The sequence below is a fragment of the Lissotriton helveticus genome, chromosome 8 (assembly GCF_964261635.1).
Source record: "Lissotriton helveticus chromosome 8, aLisHel1.1, whole genome shotgun sequence".
In the NCBI taxonomy this organism is placed as follows: domain Eukaryota; kingdom Metazoa; phylum Chordata; class Amphibia; order Caudata; family Salamandridae; genus Lissotriton; species Lissotriton helveticus.
Window position 1 is genome coordinate 1,686,962,884 of NC_136069.1, and position 26,532 is coordinate 1,686,989,415.

The window sequence follows — 26,532 nt, forward strand, 5'->3', positions numbered from 1 at the left end:
TTAATCGTCTTTGTGAGCACCCCCATAGGGTTGGATGCAATAGGTTCATAGCAGGAGAGGTCTGCTAATTGGGTCAATATTTCGTTGTTGTAGTCTTCTGCGTTCATTACCACAATGTTTCCTCCTTTATCTGCCTCACGAATAATGATGGAGGGATTCAGCGTCAGTGCAGATAGAGCTTGACGCTCTCCTTTAGTTAAATTATCTTTGAATATGAATTTTTCTTGTAATTTTTTAGTATCGACCTTGTTCAGGTCTTCTAACACATGTCTATGAAAATTGTCAATGCTGTTACCGCCTGGTAGGGTAGGAGTCCATGTGGACTTGGATTTGAGACCACTGGCTACCCCAAAATCCATATCAATGTTAAGTTCTTCCAAAAGTTGCCCCATTTCCATAGGGCTATCCTCTAGTTCAGTGATTGACAAAAGTAGATGGACTGCTTGAATATCTTTTATTGTAGTTACAACATTATCACTCAATACATCAGGAATGTTTTTGATATTTTTCTTAGTCGGGATTTTCCCTGCAAAGTATTTTTTGATCTTAAGGTTACGGACAAATTTGAAGAGATCTATTTTGATTTGACATATGTCGCCAGTGGAGTAAGGGTTGAAACTCAAACCTTTAGAGAGTAAATTAGTCATATCAGAAGTGAGGGGGAAGGAGGATAGGTTGATCACCTGTACTTCCGTATTGGTATTGTTTATTTCTGTGTTCTCCCTGATCTGAGTTTTCTGCGATATTCGTTGTTTGCCTCCCCTGGACCCTCTGTGGGTTTTGGAGGTGTAGGACCTCTTCGGGATGGCGCCCTGTTCCCTTTGCGAATGCGTTCCATTTCCACTAAAAAAGGATTGCTGTTCGCGTCTAAATTATCTTCACTTTCTGTCTCTGGTTCGCTAGTACCTACAGTGTTTAAGGATGTGGTACTCGAAGAGATGGAGCCTGGGGCAGATGTATTCTATATGTATAAAGGGACCCCCTCAAGAAGTTAAATATGGCCCAGGAACAGAGGGGAGCATGAACACTGCAATGTAAGGACGTTCCTGTACTGGCCTTATACCTTATTTATACAAATCCGTCTATAAATTTTCATACAAGGTGGTGAATACAAACAACATACTAAATTGATTCAAAACATTACAAAATTTATTTTTTCATTTTTTTCAATTCATATAGATACTGTTTTTCATTCAAAAAATCACAGAAGAAATAATTTCAATTCATATCACAAAATCTAGGAAAAAACAATTGAATTATAAATAAATACAACACAGATAATATATAAAATTAATTAACCCTTGGTGACAAACATATCTCTCAACATACTCACGTGCTAACAATCATACCACACTCAACCTCATACTCAAATGGAGAAAGGAACTGAATAGACAAAAAGCAGAGTAACAAATGCTAGAATATTGGCCACCAGATGTACTATTTGGCCATCGCAGCAGGTCTACGCGCGTTTCGGCAGCACACGGCCGCCTTCATCAGGACCTTTTCCTCGTGATACAGTAAATACCAAGGGATCTGAAAAATATATATACAACAAATCACCATTTTGTCACCACCCAAAATAATTTGAACATCTTACAGCACTAATTTGTTCACTGTGTTACATGGACCAGAAGCTCATCAGCTAGACCACAAAACCATATATAATGCATGTAACTAATAAGGGATGCTAACATAGTCTGGGTTATCTAATCAAAAGACTGCAACAATACATAGATCAGAATGACAAAGTCATGTGGCAGTAAAACATATTCTCAATGGCTACCAACATGATGGGGGAAGGCCATAACCAGATGGCCCTGTTGCTTAAAGGCAAAAAACCGGTAAGCTTACCAAAATTGCGCCAACAGCGATGGAGTCATGACAAGCCGGTTCTCGTGATTGTAATAGGGCGAGGTATTCTATTTTTCCTTAAGGTAGCTAAAAATAAAATAAAAAATTACTTGTTTTAGCCCAACAGACCCCTAAGTATAAAGCTAAACATAAGTCCTAAGGAGAGGGTCTGTATTTGTGGGACATCTATCCTTGAGTAAGTATACCTTTAGTAGTAGTTGAAGAAGCCCAGTGTCATAATCAATTCTTAGATGTTAGAGGTCATGGAGTAGCTTTCGACATGAGCGGTCAGCGGAAGATCAATTAAAATCATACCGTGATCTATACTAATGAAGAGATAAAAAATCCCATTAAGTTAACAGCCACGTACTGCTACAGTCAGCATTAGAGAGGAGGCATACACAGTGGGTTCTTACTTCAAGTCCCTGGAGAGAGGCACATGCTTTAGAAAGGTAACCCGTTATGGGTGAACTTGCCGTGATCTAAAATGGTAAAAACATTTGTCTAGGAGATCCAATAGAAATGACAAACACGTGTCGCTTAGGTCAGCATTTATGGAATAGGCCGAATGAGCGCTTACTTCAATTTATTTGAAGAATCCCATTCATAAGAGCGGCACAATCATGGGTAAAGTTGCTCCGTTTCCCACGTTTCTGAAATGGGGAGAAAAAGTATAGTTTTAAATATATACCAGTAGGGGACGTGCAGCGACTCACTCCACAGTTAGCCTAACCGTTCAACGGTGTTTAGTCATGTTTCAAAGTTAGATGTGGTAAAGGGCCCCCAGGGGTACTAGCGATTGGTAATTACCAGACCTCAATCCGCCTGCCTCTAATGGTAAAATAATTTGTAACGCCCAGCGTGTTTCTCACTGTGCTGTAATTCATACAGCTCTCCACAATCTATTGTTTATAATTTTTCCTCCGTTTCTCTTTCATCTGTCGCTTTGAAACCTTTTCACTAACGATGAACACAGTCCACGACCTGACCGGTCCTTTCGCGCCCTTTGTATGTCCACTAATAACCAGCACATCCTGGCCTGAAAGTCATTCTCCAGGTATGTCTGGGATGCTTAAACTGCAGTCCAGCAGCACAAAACCAATTTAATAAAGTGCGCACTTTAGAATAAAAACAATTATGGATACTATACTCTATACGCACTATACAATGGACAACCACAATTATTTTGTATTTTCTAATATTGTCAATCCTAATGTGATTCAATTACGTTCACATGTGTCACGCACAAGAAATTTGGGAAACCGTCCTTTGTATACCACATACCACCTATCTCATCACTTCACTTTCACAACCGGCCAGGTTTTGATCAAGTATTGATCAACAAGTCACACCAGTCACCTTGTTCTTGAGTAAATATCGTTTGGCACCACACAAACCACCAAGTCACTTATGTCATGTGTGCCAAGACTGTTCCTCACATGGACACTAAGTCACATTACCACCCTCTGCGCATGCCGTGTCCACCAGGGTGACACCATGAGTCACCCATTGTCTGCATAGATATTATAAACCAAACATGTGTAGTAAAAACAGACCCTGTATTTTTTGTTTAGCCCTGAAGATTCGCATTTGTTCCTTGCGATGAAACACGTGTTGGCTTTTTGGAAATGGAACAATAAACAGAAAATGGACACTCCAAATACAGACTGTTGATTGACTTACCCGTCTCAACAGATGAAATTGTCACTGAATTACAGTTCTCTACCAATTGTTTAGATTGATGTGCTATATGTCACTATTGCATGCATACAATCATATACGAATTTTGAAATTGTACACATTTGTGTAAGTGCAGGGGCACAGTTGTTCATATGCCCCAAGGGCATGTATGTGCGTCACATGGCACTTTGAAAAATGCAAACATTTGCATTTTTCAAGGAATTCGCAACTTACCACCAACTAGAAGTTGGTGGTAATTTGCGATTCCTTAAGGACATTTTGCAATTTTTTTTTGCTTCATACATTGCATTTAAGGAATCGAAAAATTTGCGATTCCTTAAATCCAATTGCAAAATAAGGAATCGCAAATTTTGCGATTCCTTATTTTGCACCAGATTTTGCTTAATACATACCATGCGAATTTTGGGCTTTACGAATGCGAATTTGCTTGATACATATGGCCCCAGCTGCCTTGTAGTCCAAATAACAAGGTGAGTGGACTCTGTTCGGTACTGTGTTCAATGTTTCTAGTTTAACCCTGCAGATTTAACATTGCTATCAGGTATTCCAACCCTGGTGATGGGGAATAAGTAGAGGATGTGACTCTGTGAATGAACCAGTGAAGAACTGTGGTTGCAGGTAGGTTGTGTTTTCCTTGCTCACAGATGCCTTTTGTTCAATGACAATATATTGTTGTTGAGCTACAGGTGATGGATGTTGGTTTATGGTTGATGGCTGCTCTGTGGGTGATTGTTATTTGGTCACAAATGGCTGTTGGTAGAATAAAGATGACTGTTGTGTGGTCATTGATCACTGCTATTGGGTTTGCATGATTAATCTTTAATTCATCTGGCTGCCTATCTATTTTTGATGCTTTGACTCATCAATGAATATACATTTTTTTGATTTACTCTAATCTGTGCCTGATGTTGCCGAGCTCTTCTTGTGTTAAATTATGTGATGTTTCTTGGACCTCCAGCCCTCAGACTTGTATCCGGTGATGACCATTGCATTGATTGATAACAAACCAGATTTTGTGCGGCTTTTCCTGGATCATGGAGTGAGCCTGAAGGAGTTCTTGACGTGGGACACTTTGACTTTTCTCTACAACAATATGGAGCCATCCAGTCCAATCCACAGCAAACTGGAGAAGCTGATTGCTGAGGAGGAACACCTGAAGGTGCCGAGGGAGGGTCCTGAAATTCAGCTCATCCATGTTGCCCGAGTCCTGCGAGAGCTGCTGGGGGAGTTTACAGAAGTACTGTACCCGAATTTCAAAAGCACCCGCTCTTCAGTAGTGCCACATATCAACATAAAGGTACAAGAAACGCTTCTTGTTGATAAACTTCACTGAGTGATAATTACACAAGAACAACCTAGCTTTTTAACTACATCCTAAAATTGTGACTAAAATAAATTGTCTTTTTGGGAATGTTCAGGTGACCTCAGAAAGCCTTCAGATTGATATTTGTACTTGTAAGTTCTGGTTCTTATGCTGATTTTAGTGGATTCTAGTTTCCAGTCCTGTTGGAAACACACCTCCTGCACAGCTTGCATTGTAGCAGCTGTGGCAAGTTATAAGGTTTTGCTTGGTGAGTTCCTCTTGCTGGGGTTTGAGCCATTCATGATCTCACTTTTACTTTCCTAAATGTTGCCCATTGCAATGCTCTGGCTAAATCTTGCTTACTGCACTGGCTTTCATCCTATATTGACCCCACAGTTGATCCTCTTCAGGTTTGCTTTTTGTATTTACTTTACTAGATTTTGCTTCCTCACTGACTTTGTTCGGCTTGGCTCCCAACGTCTTCTGGACCAGAAAGTAAATTTACCTTCCAACTTACATTTTAGACCCCCCCTTCCTGTAAGTGGGTTAGTAGCAGTGTTAAGGGTTGCAGTGGCTACTGGGAGAAACGTTTGACGAGCTGCCTTCTATGGGTGTCTTTCTCTGAGATATTGTTAGCCACAGCTCCCCATCGACATATTTACTTAAGGAGTTTGCTTGTGTTATCAATGGGGTGGTCCTGATGAGGTTTTGTTTGATGTTTGTTTCTCTTATTGGGTTAAATGGGATCTGATAAGCCCTAAATATTATTCTTGCAAGCTCTCCTTACTTTTCTGTTGCTGATGCCAGGTTTGAACATCCAGAGAGATCATGTGTGTATGTTAGTAGGCATTAGTAGTTATGTGGTTCAAACCTAGCTATGTATCAACTAAAGCAATTTACATTGAATGCGTGCTGCCTGGACACATACATGATTGTGTGGCAGTAACACCTGCAAGTTATGCAGTTAGGACATCTGTTGCTGGGAGATGCTTCGCAGAGCTGAGCCTGAGACTCTGAGTTTTCATGTAGAATAGATTTGTTGTGAAAACACAATCCTGAATGATCTGATGTAGTGTGTGAAGTGTGATGGGGGTTGAGTGTGTCATTACTGTGTGTGCTTTCTCCAGTTCCCAATGGCTTGCTTAGAAGCCTGTGGCTGGCGTTATCAAAGTTCAGTACAACGGCTGCTTCTCATGTCAACCTTATGCCTCTTCAATCCACGCCTAGACAGTCTCTGGCCCTTTATCTCTCACTTGTTGCTCTCTGTTGCTGGACATTTTGTCCTCTATTCTGGAGGGTAGTATAGAATAGGTGCGTAGGAAGAGCCCATCCTGGGAACATTTAATATTCGAAATGCCTTGTCCTGAGGAAAGGTAAAAAAAATGTAAGTGCTTACCTGAGAAACTGAACACACATGGAGGAAAATACAGAGAGAGCAGAGCAGTTTATAGAGGTCAGCTCTGGACACACAAGAAAGCATTAGTAAAGGATGTAGGGGCAGATCTCTCATCACAGTCAGTAACTGAAGTGCCTAAGTGCTTGACTCAAATGTTAAATCACCTAAAAGCCCTTATTAACCTACCATGCCAGGCTGTTAGCCTAAAAGCCCCCTGGGCCGTTTCTGACTAGTTGGCTAGTTGCTTTGTAATGACGGCGTGATGATATCTGAGAACATAAGAACTTCTATCAGAAGAATCCAAGCTTGTTTCCTCACAGGACGTGTGGACTGAGTTGGTGTTCTCCACCACCTTAGACGACAAGATTTTGAGGGACATCTCCAGCATTAGAACAGGCTCTCCTGAAGACACATTCCTGGGGTCAGCTCTATGTGACCTGGCTCTGCAAAAAAAGAGCAAATAATCCACTCTGGCCTGGCTACAGGGTTGGGTCATCTCAGTTTGGGCTGGACTGTTCCCATATAGCTGGATCTAGGGTAAGGAGCCATGGTGTGCCAAATAACGATGAACTGGGATGTCGCCCCATGTGAATGTCTGTCGAGTATGAGCCTTAGTCATCACAGCTGCAAATACACTCAGCAAATGCAGGGCAACCACCCTGATCGCTGCCACCGATGACATCAGAGCCCCCTTGACCAAGGAGAACCAGCAGCCTTAATCCTCCTCGACATCTCATCAGCGTTCGATACGTATACCACCACACCCTTATCAAGATGCTTCATCTGATCAGAATCCAAGGAGATGCCCTGGATTGTCTCCTTCCTCACTGGAAGAACCCAGAGAATATGCCTACCACAGTTCACCTAGGAACCTAAGAACATCATCTGCAGCGTCCCTCAAGGTTCTTCTCTCAGCCCTACACTGTACAGTGCCTACATGACCCTCCCGGCCAACGTCATCAGAACCCATGGTTTAAGCATCCTATCCTATGAAGATAATACCCAGCATCCTATCCTATGAAGATGATATCCAGCATCATATCCTATGAAGATGATGCCCAGCTCATACTCCCGCTATCAGAGGACCCCTCTGCCACAAGGGCCAACTTCAGCAGTTGCATGATGAGCATCGGCGACTGGATGAAAAGCAACTGCCTGAAATGTAACACAGACAAAACTGAGAACAACACCTCCTGTGGAGCGAATCCTGTTGGCCTCTTGTACTAGGACCCTCATCCACTCCGAGATACAATACCTACAACCTTGGCATTATCCTGGACAGCAAACTCACCACGCAAATCCAGATCAATGCAGTCTCCTCTGCCTGCTTCCTCACTCTTCCTCACTCTTCGAATGCTCTGAAAAATCTGCAAATGGTTCCCTGTCGAAACCAAAGGAACCTTCACTCAACCCCTAATCATCAGTCAGTTGGACTACAGCAATGGACTCTATGTAAGAGCCACTACTCACCTCCTAAAAGACAGCAGACCATAGAGAACTCAGTTGCTCATACTCATACTTGACCTCCCCAAACAGACTCACTTTACACCCCACCTCAAGAAGCTCCACTGGCTCCCCATTCAGAAGTGATGTCAATTCAAGATGCTGATCCACACCCACAAACCCATCACAATCAAGGACCAGCTTACATGAGCCACCACATGGACTTTCACCAACCCTCCAGACACCTATCCTCTGCCTCCCTCTCCCTCATTCACACCCCAACAGCGGAGGATGTCCTTCTTCTACCTTGCTGGTAGGTCCTGCACTGTCCTCCCCCTTCACCTCCAGACCTCATTCTCTTTTATGGAACTCAGGAAAGGGTGCAAGACCTGTCTGCTCAACTGATCCCTCCCTTAGCAGCAAGATTCTCAGTGCCTGGAAGCCCTTGCGGGTGATTCGCCGCGCTTTAATAAGTCCTGATTGATTGATTGACTCATAGTTTTCTAAATTAAGGTATATATTAGCAACATTAGAGGAAACATGCAGTTATGCTTCACATTTATTCCTCATATTTCGTCCTTTACGGCTGTGGTGGGGAAGTGATGATATGTTTTGTCTAAAACAAGTGGGCATATTGAGGAGGAGAGGTGGGAAAATAAATGGTGACATTTACATGTTTACACCCGTTTTTCTGCACACTTTCCCCTCACATCTGTTTGTAGAAGCAGGAATCTCTCACATTAAAAACTGCATGCTTTCAGGTGGTGCTTTGGAGTTAGAAAGTGTTATAAATGTAGTTTGCATTGCAAAAGGCATGTGCCCCAAAAACAACATCATGCTTTGCAAATATGTTATGCTTTGAAAATCATGAGTTCGAATCCTGGGAGAGGGTTCCTCCAAAAATGTGATAGTGCACTTTCTGAGGGATGTCAAAATTCTTATTCTGTTTTGTCAAAATGCAGTGATATTCAAATATTGAGAATAGTTCCATCAATGTCCTTATATTTTATGACTAAGACACTAAATCTCAGAAGACCAGAATTGTCCACCTCATGCCATAGGTAATGAACCAACAGAGGACCAATGCTGATCATCCTATGGGGAATCTAATGAACCCTCCATGGGCATGTGCTGTACACTTCATGAGATGGGCTGTAAAGATGTAGCACGCCATAGCTGTGTACCCTGTTACTAAGACAATGAACCCCAGATGCCCAGAGAAGCACACGTTATGACTGAGACAGTACAGCCCCGGAGATTCTGAGCTGTAGGATTCACACACTTGCAAAACAAGACTGGAGCTGATGGGTGAAGAAAAGGCTGGACAACATAGACAAAATTGGAACCGAGGCTATGAGCATGTTGTCTGAAGGTCTGGGCGAGAGGTGGATGTATAGAGAAGAAGAAAGTGGGGTACAAGAAGGCAACAAATACTGAAGCAGAGACAGGACAAGGCAGAGGTTGGACAGAGGTGAGATGGAGAGCAATGGTAAGCAGAAGCAGAGGGTAAGCTATGGGTCTCTGAATCTGACACCTATTGTGTGATGTCTTCGGAAAACTCTTAATGTCTACTTCAGTTATCTAGATGCAGCATCTAACACCCACCAGACCTTAGAGCTCTTTCTTCAAGTCCACTTGCTGTACACATAGCTGTATAGCAAGAATAAAGTAAGAAACAGTATGTGGTACTGCCCATGAAAAGTAAAGAAGACAAACAGACCGCCTCTACCACCACTTTTCTCAGAAAAAGCCGACAACTCAGGCAACCATCTTAAAAAGGGATACATACATCATTCTGCAGTGTAAGTTGTATGAGTAACTTGCATATCAACAGCTGTGGCAAGATAACCAAAGTAAACAAATTCCTCTTCAAGTGAGCACCAGGCATGATGAAGGAGGAAATAAGGTGATGAGACATATTGAGATGACAAGAGCCAACAGGCTAGGTGCATTAAGGACCATACAAAACCAGGATTGAGAGCCTGTGGCCACAAGAACTGCAGGGGCTGAGACACAATGTGGGACCACATAGATGGCTGAAGGAGGCTGCAGACAAGGCTCCTGTGCTGCTAGCATAGTGAGTTCCTGGCAGAGCCCCAACATCTTCCAGTGCACATGGCAGGACTACATATTTTGATTGGCAGGACACTGTTAAGTAACTTACATCTATACTCCATTTTAGCTTTCAATCTAAACTTAGCATTGTTTTCAAAGGTTGGTTTTCAAATATTTTCCCTACTACGAGAATGTGCTACTCACGCATTTATTCCTGATAAGTCTGCACATTTAGTTCAAGGGTCGCACAACTCAGAATACAATGCATTTTTTTTATTTTCTGTGCTTATAGGCGACAACTCTTCTGCTTCAGCCTAATTAAAAAGTTATTCTGCAACCTTTGACACAGTATGATTAGATTAGTATTTTATTTTTTTGCCTGAAGTCAGTGAAAGGTTCACTTCTTGCTGGAGTCATTATGGAATGCTGCTGTGAGCAGTGACTAAAATAGAGTTCCGCTGTTCCCAACTTTCATCCTGCGAAAGATGATACCTATACACCCAGACAGAGGTGCATTCTTGATTGCACTTAGCCTGGCTTCCTGACATACAATGCCAAAGTATGGGGTTAGGTCATTCCAACATGTCTGGCAGATGGGTACTCCCGATATACTCTCTGTAGAATAGAGATATTAGTAACAGATAGGAGTAACCTAAGCAATATTATGGAAAACTAACATGGTTAAATTGTTTGTGTTTGTCACCATTCTAATAATGCTTGTAACACTGATGTGTCTCATCTTTCTGATAATTGCAGTTCATGTTTTATTTATAAAGATTAGAGCTTTTGACTAAATGTTTGAAAATGCAATATAATATCTTTTCTTTGTGACAATTTGGGCATGCAAAAGTGACAAACAGAAGGGTTAGATCTGTTTTCACTATTTCCTTGGGAATCTGAGAGTCATGTTCTAGGTTACTGACAACATCTGTAACTCTGTAAGTTTAGGAGTTTAGATGCAGTACTGTGAGCTAGCCAAACCTGGCCAACATTCACTGATTATATAAGAAGACTCAGTCTCTGTATTATAAAGTTTTGTTGTTCAAAATACACTGTCCTACTAGATTTGTAGGAATAATACACACATGAGTTTAGCCAACAACAAATGTATATCACTGGGTCCTTTTTAGTGTGCTAGTTGAAGGCTTTCCTAGTGGCTCTTTGTTGATGCCACCTGCACCCTACTTCAGAGTATCTGGATGCAGCAATAATTAGCTACATAGTGAAAATCCCTGTGTGTGTGTTTAACATGATTATAAGTTTATGTCTATTAGCCCCAGCAGTGGGAATACCTACTCAAAAACGTTATTTGAGTTGATTTTTTGGCTTCTTGGGTAGAAAATCTTCTTGAGAAGCAGCCTTCTAATCGCGACCGCCCGCGTTAGAACATTTTGCCGGCAGTCGTCCTATCCACCGGAAATCTCGCTAGGGGACGCCAAATCTTGCTCCTGCTAGCTAGTTCCTATTCTGCAGCCTCATGTTGTCATTGTGTTGCTTAAATGGGAAAAAAATTCTGCCACGCAGCAATTGGCGGAACTTTGTGGTAACTCTACATTACATGAGTAACTGGGAGTTGCCAAATTTCTCTAATTCAGTGAGTGGAAATAAAAATTTCGCCCAGGTCTCGTTTCATGGCGTAGGTGAATGTGCTCCTGTCAGCATTACACTGGCTCATTCTACATTTGCTCTCCAGTTGTTTGCTGTGGTGTTTCATCAACCTGAGTTCCTATGTGTACCAACTGGCCCGGGTCTAGATTTTGTTGTATTGCTCTGTTTGAGGGTGACCATGAAGTCGACAGATTAGGTAATCCAATTGGTGAAATTCTTGAATACTTTGGGGAGTCTACTGCTTTGATTGGTCCCTGGTTATTGAGAGCCGTGTTACAATCATTGTCAGTGATTCTGTTCCAGTTACGGGCAGCCGGTCTGGCGATGTTGCATGTGCGATAGACCGGGACGGGGAGCTGAACATGATGAGGGGCTAGTTTATGGAGAAGGCTGGTGTGGGCTTGTCGACATGGAAGTTGTAGAAAGTGGGCTAGAATAGGGTCCAGTTGATATCCGGAGACATGGGTAGGTCTCTATACTCATTGGATTAGGTCCAGGCTTTCAAGGGCTTTGATGCGTGCTTTTGAGTTGGTTTCAGCTTGGTCTTACAGGTGGAAGTCCTGGTCTCCTGGTAGGATGTAAGTGTTAGCATCGAGCACAAGAGGTGCAATTCAGTCTGTATGGTGTCGGTGAAGTTGGTGCATGATCCTGGTGGTCTGTAGATCAGAGTGCTTCTTAGGGTGAAGTTGGCTGTCCCGAGGAGCTTGAAAGACAGATGTTCCATTTTGAAGGATGATGTGTCTGTGGAAGTGGTGCAGCTGATGGTGTTCTTGTGGATGATGGCAATTCTGCCTCTTGGCTTGTGAAGTCTGTCTTGCCTGGTGATCTTGAAGCTGCGGGGAGGCTGTGGTGATGTCAGGTTCAGATTCCGGATTCAGCCAGGTTTCTGTGAGAAAAAGTAGGTCCGGGGGATGTTTTGTGCAGCAGGTCCCAGATCTCTGTGGCGTTTTTGGTGAGTGAGGAGCATGCATGTGAGTGCCAAGTATTCTGTGGGTGGTTACAGGACTGTGTGAGAGAGTGGGGAGTTGGTGGGGGTTGGTGGTGCAGGTGTGGTGAGTGTTGTGTGTAGATAAACACATGAAAATGTGCAGGGAGCATAGTAAAAGGTTCTCTCTGTGTTGTGTTGTGTTGTGTGGTGGGGCGAGGCAGTAGCATGGGGAGCGGCAGCTGGCGTTGAGGATACAAAGGTGAAAAATGGGGTAACTGCAGGAGGGAGGTGGACTAGGCTGCCTGGAATTGGGCAGGGTCCAGGTTCAGACAAGCGTAGATTATTGCCATTGGTGCACCTTCAGCGCGACAATTAGCACATCTGCTGCTCCTCCACACTGCAGCAGCTGTGAAGTAGGTCATGGGAGGCAGGAGGAGTGATGCCACTTCCTGAGCAGATGGATGATTGGGAAATCCAGTTATGTCACTTCCTGTGTGGATGGATAATGGAAATGAGTCCTTTTGCTTGGCTTCTTTTTTAAACGATATTTATGACACAATATTTGTGTCCGATAATATTCAGACAACAATATTATGGTTCCATGCTGGTCCCTAAAGATGTGATAATCATATTATCTGCTGCCGTTGTCAGAAAGACCTGTCCCGGTATGATGTTTTCAAAGGTGTTTCTCCTTGTGGTGTTCATGTGTTGTGGATACCTCTCTTTTGTTAATTTGTAGATATGTATATTTTCTTGTAACTTGTGCAGCTAATGGAGATGACATTCTTGCTCTTTATTTCTTTGAAACAATAGTATACAAGACATCCTGAACTGAGTTAAAGAATATGAATACTAGGGCTACAATGATGTTGGTCCTTGATCCTGCCTCCTCCAATGCATGTGTTGGTGCTGCTGCTGCACCTCCCAATGGGTTGGTTCACAAACCTTGGTTGCAAATGAGGGTATTAAGAGATATCATATTTGTTACTCTTCTCTGTTCCAGATATTGGGTAAAAAGCGTAAAACTCATCCAAAAGAGCTGCCGGCACTGCCGGTCTACCCCATCCGCGACATTCTGATCTGGTGCATCCTACAGAGCCGCGAAGAGCTTGCAGAGATCGCCTGGTCACAGGTATGAGCTAGACTTCCTTGCTGCCTTACTTGAGCCCAGACTTTTCAAGAGTACAGGCCCATAAGTCAATATTAAAAAAATATATATTATCATTACAAACAAAAAAGTTTGATATGAAATGCAGATCCAGATTTACAAAGAAATCAAACAATGCAGCGCAGCACGTAAAGTCGCTGAACTGCGTTGAATGAGTGGGAGAGGTGAGAACAGCGCAATAACCACACAGATATGGCACTGTTCTGCTCTCTCCCTGGTGCACTTTAAGCTGCCATGCTCCAGCACAGACACCCTTGCGACATTTGCGTTGCATTGTAAATCCCTGTATGACACTTTGTGTCGGGTTTGCACTTTAAAAGTAATGCAAAGTCTTTGTAAATCTAGACTAGAATCTATAGAACCTGATAAGTGCACAATAAAATACCTGACAGAATGCCAAACCGAAGTAGAATTGCTAGCTCTTATGCAAACATATAAATGTTACAGGTTTATTTTTAGTACTTTTCTGGTACCTTTTCAACCCCGTGTATCGAATGAGGGACAGTGGACAAGTCAAAAGTGGGAATGTTTTTCGGATTCCCAGTGAAGTCAGGTGTTATTAGGCGGAAAGTGTGACAGTGAGACACCTTTGCATTATTGATGGTGTCCTGGGGCTTAAACCTACTATTGGAGACAAAAGTGATCACCAGTGCACCTCTTTGGTACCTGTCCCTCAGAGTAGTGAAGTTGAGCAGTGCAAGTCTTTTCTGGGAGGTGATGTGGGGTTCGAGACTGAACACTAACAGAATAACTCACTATCCAGCCCGTACCTTAGTTTTAGAACAACAAGTACTTCAGTTTTACCACAAATATAATAATAGACCACTGCGCACAATGTGACAGAAGGCCGTTATTAAGGTATCTGTGAGAAAAGAACTTCCATCATTTTACAGGACAGTCTTCTATGGTACATTACATTGGCCCTTTAGACCTGTGGTGGGGAGCCATGTGGTACCTTGCAGGGATACTGCCTGTTGATATGTTCACAACAAAAATATTGATCAGATCCCACTCAAGTGTCCTTGCTTTTCCCCTCAGGGAGGAATGTCAAAGTACCTTTCATTGTCGAAACTTTAGATCGAAGTCTTAGGGCCCGATTCACAGAAGTAATCTGAGACAAAATCCTAAACTTACTACTTTTGGTATTCACAGAAGGCGTTTAGTAGTAGTAAAGATAGGATTTTGTCTTAAGTCTGTCTTAAGTCTGTCCTAAGTTTCTCTTAAGTCTATCTTAAGTCTGTCTTAAGTTTGTCTTAAGTTTGTCTTAAGTTTGTCTTCAGTCTGTCTTAAGTCTGTCTTAAGTCAAACATAAGTCAAACTTAAGACTCCTAACTTTACTACTACTAAATGCCTTCTGTGAATGGATCACTGACATAATATCGACGACACAAATATCGAGATACACAAATATCGAGTCAAAAATATCGATTGACAAAATATCGACTCCCTATCTTCAAACAGGTAAGTACCAAAATATCGACTTACAAAAATATAGACTGTCAAAATATCGATTTTTTAAAATGTCTTAAAAGTAAGTTAAAACTAATATAGTAATAAATATATTTAATATAAACTTAGAAATAATTATTAAAAAAATATAATTTTAATAAATAATTTATATAATTAAAAAAATTATATCACCAAAAATTACACACACACATATATATATATATATATATATATATATATATATATATATATATATATATATATTTAAACATATTATTAAATAAACATATATAACATTTTAGAAAATGTTTAAAATGTATTGTTACAACTATAGTGAGTTCAACATTAGCAAAAGTGTTGGATAGCGTAGAGGTAAAATTTACTACTCCCACTCCAGTGGGTGCAACAGTAGGGAAAGCGCTGGATAGCGTAGAGGTTAAAATTACTATTCCCACTCCAGGGATGTATGACGTTACAACGCATACTTTTACAACGCCTACCATTACAACAAAACTTTTACAACGCAAAAACTTTTACAACGCATACATTTACAACGCAAGATTTTACAACGCATATACCTCTACAACGCATACCATTACAACATAAGTATTGGTAAGTATATAATAATTTTTTGAATATAAATTAATAAAAAATATTATAATATAATTTAATATAATTTAATTTTATTAAATAAATGTAATTTAAATGTAATTTTACTTTATTTTTACAAAGTACCCCTGTACCCCAAAAACCCAAACCTGACCCTGAACCCTAAAAATACCCCTTTACCCATAAACTGAAAACTGACCCTGAACCCTAAAAATACCCCTTTACCCGAAAACTGAAAACTGACCCTGAACCCTAAAAATACCCCTTTACCCAAAAACTGAAAACTGACCCTGAACCCTAAAAATACCCCTTTACCTACAAACTGAAAACTGACCCTGAACCCTAAAAATACCCCTTTACCCCAAAAACTGAAAACTGACCCTGAACCCTAAAAATACCCCTTTACCCAAAAACTGAAAACTGACCCTGAACCCTAAAAATACCCCTTTACCTACAAACTGAAAACTGACCCTGAACCCTAAAAATACCCCTTTACCCTAAAAACTGAAAACTGACCCTGAACCCTAAAAATACCCCTTTACCGAAAAAACTGAAAACTGACCCTGAACCCTAAAAATACCCCTTTACCTACAAACTGAAAACTGACCCTGAACCCTAAAAATACCCCTTTACCCCAAAAACTGAAAACTGACCCTGAACCCTAAAAATACCCCTTTACCCAAAAACTGACAACTGACCCTGAACCCTAAAAATACCCCTTTACCCAAAAACTGACAACTGACCCTGAACCCTAAAATTAAAATATTTATCAATTAATCAATTATAATTAATTACCAATAATATTTTAATTAATTACCAATTAATAATTAATTAACAATTAATTTTTTTAAAATATCAATAAATAAATTAACATATTTAATTAATTATAATTAAATTACTTCCCACCCTATTCCCCTATAAACCCACAACCCGCTACAGAAAATAAATTACTAAAATTAAAATATTTATCAATTAATCAATTATAATTAATTACCAATTATATTTTAATTAATTACCAATTAATAATTAATTAACAATTAATTCTAAATTATTATCAATAAATAAATTAACATATTTAATTAATTATAATTAAATTACTTCCCACCCTATTCCCCTATAAACCCACAACCCGCTACAGAAAATAAATTACTAAAATTAAAATATTTATCAATTAATCAATTATAATTAATTACCAATTATATTTTAATTAATTACCAATTAATAATTAATTAACAATTAATTCTAAATATATATCAATAAATAAATTAACATATTTAATTAATTAGAATTAAATTACTTCCCACCCTATTCCCCTATAAACCCACAACCCGCTACAGACTTATATTACACAAAAAATAAAAATTATTATTAACTTACCTTAAATTCGATATTTTTGTTGTCTATATTATGTCTAGTCGATATTATGTCCATTCTATATTTTTGATTCGATATTATGTCCATTCTATTCGATATTAATTTTCTCTAGTCGATATTTTTGTTGTCTATATTATGTCTAGTCGATATTATGTCCATTCTATATTTTTTACTCGATATTCTGTCCAGTCGAAATAATTGACTCGATATTATGACTGTACACCCTGTGAATACCAAAAGTAGTAAGTTTAGGATTTTGTCTCATGTTAGTTCTGTGAATCGCCCCTTAGAGAGCTGGGCTCCCTGATGCAGTGATGGGCAACTAGCACAGCTCATCAGCAACGATGCTTCATTCTTCACCCCAATACAGCCTAAGGAGTTTGTGCATCACTCTGATCCACCACCTATAACCGAAAGTTGGTAACAGCAGTGCCAGCACATGTCAGTTGGAGGTGCACAAGTTACTGTAAGGTATGTAGTTGTGGGCATCTTGCTGCCGGGGTCTTCTTTGGGCCCTTTCTCAAAACCTCCTTCCAAACAAGCAGCTGCAAATCCCTGGGCCAGACTGGTGACACTCCTCAGACACCCTTGAGCATGCTTTAAAGTCCAACCATGTCAAACAGTTGTGGTACTTTTGGTGCTAGACCTGCATTGGGAATTCTTATTGAGATGAATTCTGGGTCATCCCTAGCCACATGTGTTGATTTTGAAGACACATCTTCTGGACTTCATTTGCCACCTCTCAATGTGAGTCTCATCCCATGTTGTGGTATTTGTTCACCTGTCTGATCTCATCACAGACTTTGTTCCTTATGAACAGCATATTCTTCATGTAAGGACACCTCCATTGTCCCCCCTGAGCAGTCAGTTAGTCCTGTCCCTCAAAGTAGGATGCACTCATTCTCTCCTGGTAAGTTCTGAGAGTTTCCCCAGGTTACTGGTCACGGGTCTAGTAAGGGAGTTGTTGGTCAGTACTGTGGAGCTCAAAAACATCTCCCGGTTCACCACTGATATGTGAACAAAGGCTCCTGGTCAGGAAATCTTGGAACACTGACTGGGAGTTTCTGCTTCAACTTCATCCACCAAGTTGTAGTCAGAACTTGTGTATTCCCGCAGTTCGTCTCTGTAACCGGTTCTAGTTGGTTCATTATTTTCATGAATTCTATTCAAAATGGTCCAGACATGGTCTTTGTGACAAGTGTGAGCAAGAAGGCAGGGTGACCTCAGAGTTTCCCTCAGTAGCAACCTAACGAAAGCACAAAGGCAAGGGAGGCTTCCCCACTTATTTAACTATTAAACTTTGTGACAGGGTGCAGCCTTTCCCAGGGAGCAGCGTGTCAGGCAGGGGACTCCCCGGCTTTAGGGAAGCTGTCTGCAAGTCTGTGACTCGCAAAATAGCATTTGTTCATGTCATTACCCTTTTTTGCAGTCGCAAACGGGAGGATCTCTCGTTTGCGGCCGCAAAAAATGGGTTGTACATCTGGCCCTAACAGAACAGATTCAAGTGCTGGAAAGGATGCTAGGCCGGCCCTGCACTGTGATCCTTTTGCTGCCACCACCGCCAGTCTTCTACAGCCTGGGGAGGTGACAGTAGTCATTCTCCTAAGACTAGCAGGCACACTTGCTGCTTACTCTATGATCTTTTCCTAACACACACACAACTTTGGGCACCCACCAGCTGTAGGGATGGGGAACTATCTGATGAGCTACCCAGGGCATGTCTGGAGGGCATGTAGAAGGAAACTAAGGGCCTGACTTAGATCTCAGTGGACGGGTTCTTCTATCACAACTGTGACGCATATCCTGTCCGCCAAAATAACAAGCATTTGCAATGCAATCGTTCTCGCATTTGGGGAGAGTTAGAGCCAGTGCTTTAAGTGGGCCGAGTCCTGCCTACTAGCATAGTGTGTAAGTGGGATGGGGGTAGGTTTATATAAACAACTCCTGTGGGGGCATATTTCTGGCCTACGGGCCCAGTATCCAGCTAGCCACAGCTTGCAGCACTTGGGCACTTAACACCCTCTAAAGCAGAGTATTTTCACTCAGTGGACCGACAATACAAAACTCACTCTCATCTATGCATTTAGCTGACCTTCATATTGTTCTGGTCCAGTCGGGCCTTGCACGTGTCACCAAGATGGATGGATCCAGGCATCCAGTGAATGTGACTCACCTCGTGCACGATGATCACTTTAGGTACCTAGCCCGAAGTTTTGACATTCGTTTATGCTTACAGTGTAGGAGAGTTCCCTGAAGGCGCCATAATATGTCTTATTAGCACTATGTTGCAGGATGTTATATCAGCACTACACACTACACCAAAGCAAATCAATAGACGTACTACAAAATAGTACAATATTGTGTGCCATATCAGCATCATTGCCTCTGAAAAAAATAGAGGGCAATGTAACAAATGCAACCTTTACCATAGGAATGCATCAATACTGTATAGAGTGCCAAATTCAAGGCATTATTCCGAGAATAACTCTATATATGAGGCAATGAATCAACAAACAGCGATATAATGAAGCAAATTCTCATTACAATAATGAATACTGCAGTAGAATGCACTATATCCATGCCACTACCATGAAAATGCTTTAGTACCAAATACCACATTCACATTAAACACACAAAATACTGCAGTATATTGTGCCACAACTAAATAGTTTCAAAGAAGAAAATGCACTGAAATGTAACAGACTACAGCCCTACCACAATAACACAGCACTGTAGTGTACAAAATACATAATTCTATGGCAATAAAGAGTGGCAAAGTTTTGTGACATGAATGCTGCACAGTTGTATACCACATCCATAGGATGAACACAGGAACACTGCTCCATTTTGTGACAAAGCTCTTCCGTGTTCTAATAATGGCTTAGTGACCAGAATGCTCTCTCTGCAATCACAGATGTGGGGACATTAATTATTTAGTAGGTGCGGGATGGACCGGAAGGCAGAACGAGGAAAGAGACACAGAAAGAAAAAGAAAAAAGAAAGAGAGAGGAAAGAAAGAAAGAAAGAAAGAAAAGAGAGAAAGAAAGAAAGAAAAAAAGAAAGAAAGAAAGAAAGAAAGAAAAGAGAGAAAGAAAGAAAGAAAGAAAGAAAAGAGAGAAAGAAAGAAAGAAAGAAAAAAAGAAAGAAAGAAAGAAAGAAAGAAAGAAAGAAAAGAGAGAAAGAAAGAAATAAAGAAAGAAAAGAGAGAAAGAAAGAAAGAAAAGAGAGAAAGAAAGAAAGAGAGTTAAGAGGGCTAGGTCCCTGCAAGTCAGATGACAGATCCTCGGTCCATTCATAACATTTTCCATACACACTGGCCCCTGACACACTGCCCGTGCACTAGAGCACACACTGCCTTGCCCTATTCTCTGAGCCCTGGATCGGCCTACCCGGGGTGCAGAGTACCGGGGGGAGGGAAGGGATCCGGATTCCAATCCCACCGTGTCAGGCCTGGCCGCTGGGGCCAGTCGGAGGGCTTCGTTATCACCAGCCAACATTCTCCAATGCATGACCCTCTACTTGTCGGACATCCTGAAGTCATTGGACACCAAGACTGAGGGGGTGATGCCAACTGCCCGCGGGCACACTAATACTATGAAACCTTGTAGTCCCGACCGTCCAATTCATTATTTGCCTCGCAAAGGGGAAACAGCAGTGAGGATGCAACGTTTGCTCTAACAAAGAAATGAAACCAGTGTCTCTAATCTAACTTAGGTTCCGAAGGCATCTATGGTTCCAGTGTTACAGTGCCCCAATTTCAGAAAAGTATGAAAATAGGCATCGAAAAGTCAAAAGCGACAACTGCTCTGTCAAGAGACCTCTCCAGAGGTACACTGAAGTTGATCCACTTTTCATTTCTTAATTAGTACCTATATGCTATGATTGACTTATGTCCCTCACTGCCAGTAGCGGCCCGTTAAGGGAGTTCCTTGGGGCGTAAAGGTGGAGCGGGGAGGGGCAGGGTGGGGGGCGGTAAACACCAGAATATGGATGATCGGAGGTAAGTTAACAATTAAATAAATAAAACAAATTTCGTAGCGCGCACTGCATCGCATTTTGCAATGCAGGGCGCGCAATGAAGTTTGTTTTATTTATTTAATTGTTAACTTACCTCCGATCATCCATATTCTGGTGTTTACCACCCCCCACCCTGCCCCTCCCACGCCCAGCCTTTCTGCCCCACGGAACTCCCGTAACGGGCTGCTACTGCTCACTGCGTTGATTTGAAAAGAGAGATATAGCAATTTCTGGATGATTGTGGAAGGGCTTTAACGCTTCGTGAGCACACAGAATTACATCCCCCACGCATGCGTAAGAGAGCCGTTTGTATTGCGCATGTGCTTAGGACAGGTCCGGCAAAATATAGTGCAATTTCACCCACCAATCACATGACAAACAAGCATTGAAAATGCAATACGACTCGTATTTATGCGAGACCGATTGCATTTTCAACTGAAGTACGGGCAATAAAGAAGGCGCAAGCGGGAGGGGGTGAGGGGTGGTTGTGGTCCAAGATGTTACGGACTGCAGGAGGGAATGGGGAGAGGCAGGGGAACAAAACGGCTTTTAAAGTAAAGGGGCTGATAGCCTCGGAAGAACAAAAATTATGACATGGCCGTCAGGAGGCAGGACTAACAAGCCAAAAACCAATCATAATGCACAATTTATGATTGAATCCAATCGAAAATATGACTGAAAAGTGGGCGTAGCTTCCCCCCACTATAGTGTATACGGCATGTCTTGCTGCGCGTTGTGCTGCAATGCTATGCAAGACCTAAAAATCCAATTATATCCTATGGGATTTTTATTTCAGCAGAAGTTTTATCCGTCATTGTTGTGACTTAGTCATATGCGGAGATCTAATTCAGGCCTTTTATCTTCTGTTCCCTCTCCATAGTGCCAGCACATAACATAACATGTGTATTTGTAAAGCGCACGTTCATCCAGAAGAGCACCTTGGTGCTGAATAACAGATGTTTATCGCACACGCAGTGGGTGGGCTGCCTCCAGTAGACTCCTCTATATCATGAAACATGCTGCCTCGGATTCAACCCTCCCCTGCTCAGCCTTCCCAGTGCTAAACCCTCAGTAGAAATTAATGTTCCCAACCTACGGCATATGAGGACCCTTTCCGTTCCTGACATTGAAAATCAAGGTGTGCAAATAAGTGTCCATTATAAGGATAGTTCATGAAACAGTGGTTTAGTAGCGAAGATTAAATGAAATAACACACACAATTTTGTAAAAATACTTCTCTGTCCAAGTTAGTATTTTAAAGAACTTCCAAAACATTTCCAAAGCTATTCCTTCACTTTGGCCACAAGGTCCTGGCTACAACATAACAATGTATCTCTTTTGCTTAGCAAGAATGCTCTCGACAACGAGGAACTTATACTCTTGGGATTTCAAGGACCTGCAGTTCTCGGGAGAGTCCAGGGCTTCATGGCACTGCGTAGTTTCTTTGACAACAATAGGTGCTGTGTGTCTTGTTTCCAGCAAACACGCAAAGCCTCTTTCCAAGAACTGCAGACACTCTAAGCACACAAGGAACCTTCCAGGCATCTGAGGGCACCTACCTGGAAGTAGCCTAGGGTACTGTGCTTCCACACAAATCAAGAGCACAGAGGTGAGTGCAGCCCACAGATCATAACACATGGACATGGGATTGTACACCATCATGAGCCGCACACTGAAAGGGGCAGAGAAAGAAGTCCTTTGACCCATCCCTTGACAGCTATTCTCTACACAACTGTAGATCATCCCTTTGCTATCCTGTCTCCTTTGCATCCAATGACAATAAACACAAGAGCCTCCTATACAGGTGCGAGCCAAAAAGGGTCCTTTAAAGTCCCACAAGTCAGAAAAACCCTTCTTTATAGCTCCCCAAACTTGAAGTATCTGTTGAAAAGACTACTGTCAAAGTCAAAGCATAGCTTGATCAACACTATCTATGCAGGTTTACTAGTAAACCATGTTGATATGTTGTAAGAAATTCCAAATGCTGCAACTATGCCATCAGTCAGACTTATGCAAATCAGCACTTGTGTGACTACTCTTGTTCTTGAACATAGACAGCATAGTGTTCTCAATCCCTGCTTCCTTTTCCAGTGACGCCAACACACTGCAATTATTGATTTAGAACAGTGGCAGTAGAGTGAAGGGTCCATTTAATTCTTAGTTTCAATCATTCTTAGTTCTAAGTATTAACCTAATACTCAGCTTCTCTATGCTCCTCTTTGGATATTCTGAGTGGTAGTTAAGTTTTTTCAAGGCTTATAAGAAATGTGTAGGTTCAGAAGTAACTCCTATTTAAAGATTGTCTTTATTTTATATTTTTTTCAACTAAGTATAACTCGTGTGTGTAGTGCTGGATCTCAAGCATAATTGACGTCTATTTGGGTGGAGTGTTGTAATATATTCCTGTGGAAAGATGGTTGCCCCAGTATTGGAACTTTCATAGATTCCCATGCTTTTGTATCATTCCCCGTCGTCGGAATGGGAGTCTCGGTAACAAAAATACCATAGCAGTAGGTACAAAAGAGAAAGAAAAAGGCCTAGGCCTCATATCACCCTCTTTTTGTAAAATAGACCAAACATAGGCATCAGCCAATCAGAAGTGCCTCACCCCTTAAAACCCTCCTGAAGGAACCTCAGAGCCTCAGATTTTCTACCGCACGTTGTGCTTAGGGAGTCTCCTCTGAGCTCTGCTCATTTCTTCTCTATTCAAAGGATTTTCTTCAAATTTTCCTCAGAATTTCTCAACAGGATTGTTTAGGGATGGCTGACAAGGATAATAAGAAGGCCCTTTTCAAGCCCTGCTCCACCTGTGGCAAGAAAAGGTTGTTTGTGGAAGATAGGCATAGGGATTGTATCTATTTCCCTTATCCGGATCATAAAGCGGAGGACTGTAAAATCTGCTGCACTTTCTCTACCAAGACCCTCCGGGATCATGCGGGTAGACTTTTGACCTGGCTTCAGAAACAGAAGGAGAGGAAACATGGAGTTTCCAGTGACAGTGAGGAGTCATCATCAGCTGTGCCATCTAGAAGGTCAGTCAAAAGGGGTAGGGGTTCCCCTTCTCCTTCTGTGGAACATCCCTCTAAGGCCTCAAAAAAGACCCCCAGAGAGTCTGAGAGCCTGGGTCCAGGCGAATCTCCTCACCATGGTAAAAAGGAGAGGGTAGGACCTTCTACGCCTTCCAAGGGTGCGAAGACTGACCCAGCCTTCAAGAAACGCTCTTCCCAATCTTCTGAGAGGAGTTCCAAGTCCTCGACGACGAAGGCGTCGACGGCTGAGTTTCCGTCGATGAAGAAATTGAAGAAGAAATTGAAATTGGTTCCGTCGACGAGCTCGTCGACGGGGGATTCGTCGACAAAGGGATCGTCGTCGAAAAAGGAAGCGTAGATGGCAGGTTCATCAGCGTCGACGGGAGGTTTGCCGATGACGGTGTCGTCGACGAAGGTGTCGCCGAGTACCACAGCATCGACGACGAGAGTGACAGCGTCGACGACGACGGTGTCGTCGACGAGAGCATCGACGACGACAACTTTAACGACCACGACAGCTGGATCGTCGACAATTTCATCGTCGACGACATCGACAACACCAATCTCGTCGACGAGTGTACAACCATCGTCGACTGAACCGTCGACGATATTGTCATCTGAAAAAAGGATTACAATTTCAGTCACAAGAATAACGCCGGAGATGACATCCCCTAGGAGAGTGACCCCCTTGCCACCAGCTTTGCTCTTTGAGGAAGGGGAGTCATATCAGGATGACCAGGACTCATATGGCTATGCCAATAGTCCCTCTCAACTTCTGGTCAAATGTCAAGAGACGGACTCTGAAGGGGGATATGACCAGAAGGATGGTGGACATCATCAGGCGGCCCAGTCGCAACATTATTCTGGGCAGGATATGGTTACAGTACCATCTTCATTCCTACAGGACCTGCATAAGATGCTGCAGGACTACAAATCTAAGGCTACTAGGCCAGTTCTGGTTCCTGCAGCGCCTGCAACGCCTGTCTTGGTTTCTGCCTCAACGGCTACTCCTGGATTACCTGCTCAGGCGTCCCCTCAGCCTCAGACATCCTTTCCGCAAGAACCTTCCAGGCCGGCAGACGCCCATGATGATTCCTCGGATGAGGATCAACATTCGGATCATGGATCTGATCATACGACTGAATGGGATGAATACATCATTCCGGACCCTTCATCTCCAGTTCCGGATCCAGTGGATTCCCCGCCAGCGGACGTAGGAGGTTTCCATCAGCTGATGGAAAGAGCAGCTGGCAGGTTCAAATTGGCTATGCCTGCGGTGGCCACGGATTGTTTCTTGAACGACTTCAAGGAACCCTACTGGAAGACAACAAGGTCCATACCTATAGGAGATCATCTGTTGAAGGAAGGCCTTAAGGATATGAAGAACCCAGCAACGGTGGTCCCTGTGCTACCGCGTCTGGATAAGAAATACAGAGCACCTGACGATGGGAAAGCGCCCTTAACGGGCCATCTCAAACCAGACTCAGTTATTTCGTAAGCAGCGCAGAGGTAATCCCGCAACCCCTCTGCTCCCTTAACAACTCCTCTGGACAAGGAAGGGCGGAGATTGGATAATGCTGGAAAAAGATTCTCGTTGATGGCGAGTATTCTGGTGCGAGCTGCCAATGCCCTGGCGATATTGGGCAGATACGACCGCCAACTTTGGTGTGATGTTGCTCCGTTCCTGGACCAGCTACCTCCAGAATCAACATTGAGGCAAAAAAGGTCTTGCAGGAGGGAGAGGCGAGGTCAATGGAGATCATTGACTGTGCCATGGACATTGCAACAACATCGTTTCGTTCCTTGGCTGGGGCTGCAGTCCTCCGTCGCCAGGGGTGGCTGAAGGCTGCCTAGTTTCGACCGGAGATCCAAAACAAAGTCCTGCATCTTCCCAATGACGGGGAAGCACTATTTGGGAAGCTAATCAATGACACTTTTCAGGAGATCAAAAAGGACACGGAAACCGCCAGATCCTTCGGTACTATTCAATACCGCAAGTCTCCTTATAAGGGTTCCAGAGGCAGAGGTAATAACTACAGGGGATCCTATCAACAGCAGCGTTATTCATCCAATGGCTCAGGTTCCCAGCAGTACCGCCAGCCTTATCAACAAAGACAAGGCCAATCTTCTAACTACTCCAGACCTTACAATAAGGGGAAACAGGCTAGACGGGGACGGGATACGTCCAAGCGCCAAAAGCGGCCTCCTGGCTCTTCTTACTGGACCCTCCTCCAAGAAGTCATCAGTTGGAGGAAGGGTAACCAAATACCTTCAGAATTGGTCCAAAATAACATCGGACCATTGGGTGCTCAACATCATTCGGAAAGGACATACCTTGGAATTTACGCAAGTCCCTCCACCCAATCCCCCGGCAGCCATTCCATCGAAACACCTGCGTCTCCTGCGGCTCGAAGTCCAACAGATGCTCTGGAAGGGAGCGATAGGGCCGGTCCCCTCCAATCAACAGGGACAAGGATTCTATTCCAGGTTCTTCCATGTGAAGAAGACACTGGAGAAATGGCGCCCCATTTTAGATCTCAGGGAGCTCAACACCTATCTCATCTCCCTGTCCTTCCGGATGGTCTCTCTCCAAGACATCTT

General features: G+C 42.5%; 1 protein-coding gene across 1 annotated transcript in view; it reads left to right on the plus strand.

The window, feature by feature from the left end:
• TRPM2 (transient receptor potential cation channel subfamily M member 2) overlaps positions 1 to 26,532 on the plus strand; it is a 276,857-nt gene that overhangs the window by 105,081 nt on the left and 145,244 nt on the right. The window contains exons 12-13 of the mRNA XM_078656292.1: positions 4,511 to 4,867; positions 13,304 to 13,417. Coding sequence (XP_078512418.1) covers positions 4,511 to 4,867; positions 13,304 to 13,417 — 471 coding nt within the window. The remainder of the gene's footprint in view (positions 1 to 4,510; positions 4,868 to 13,303; positions 13,418 to 26,532) is intronic.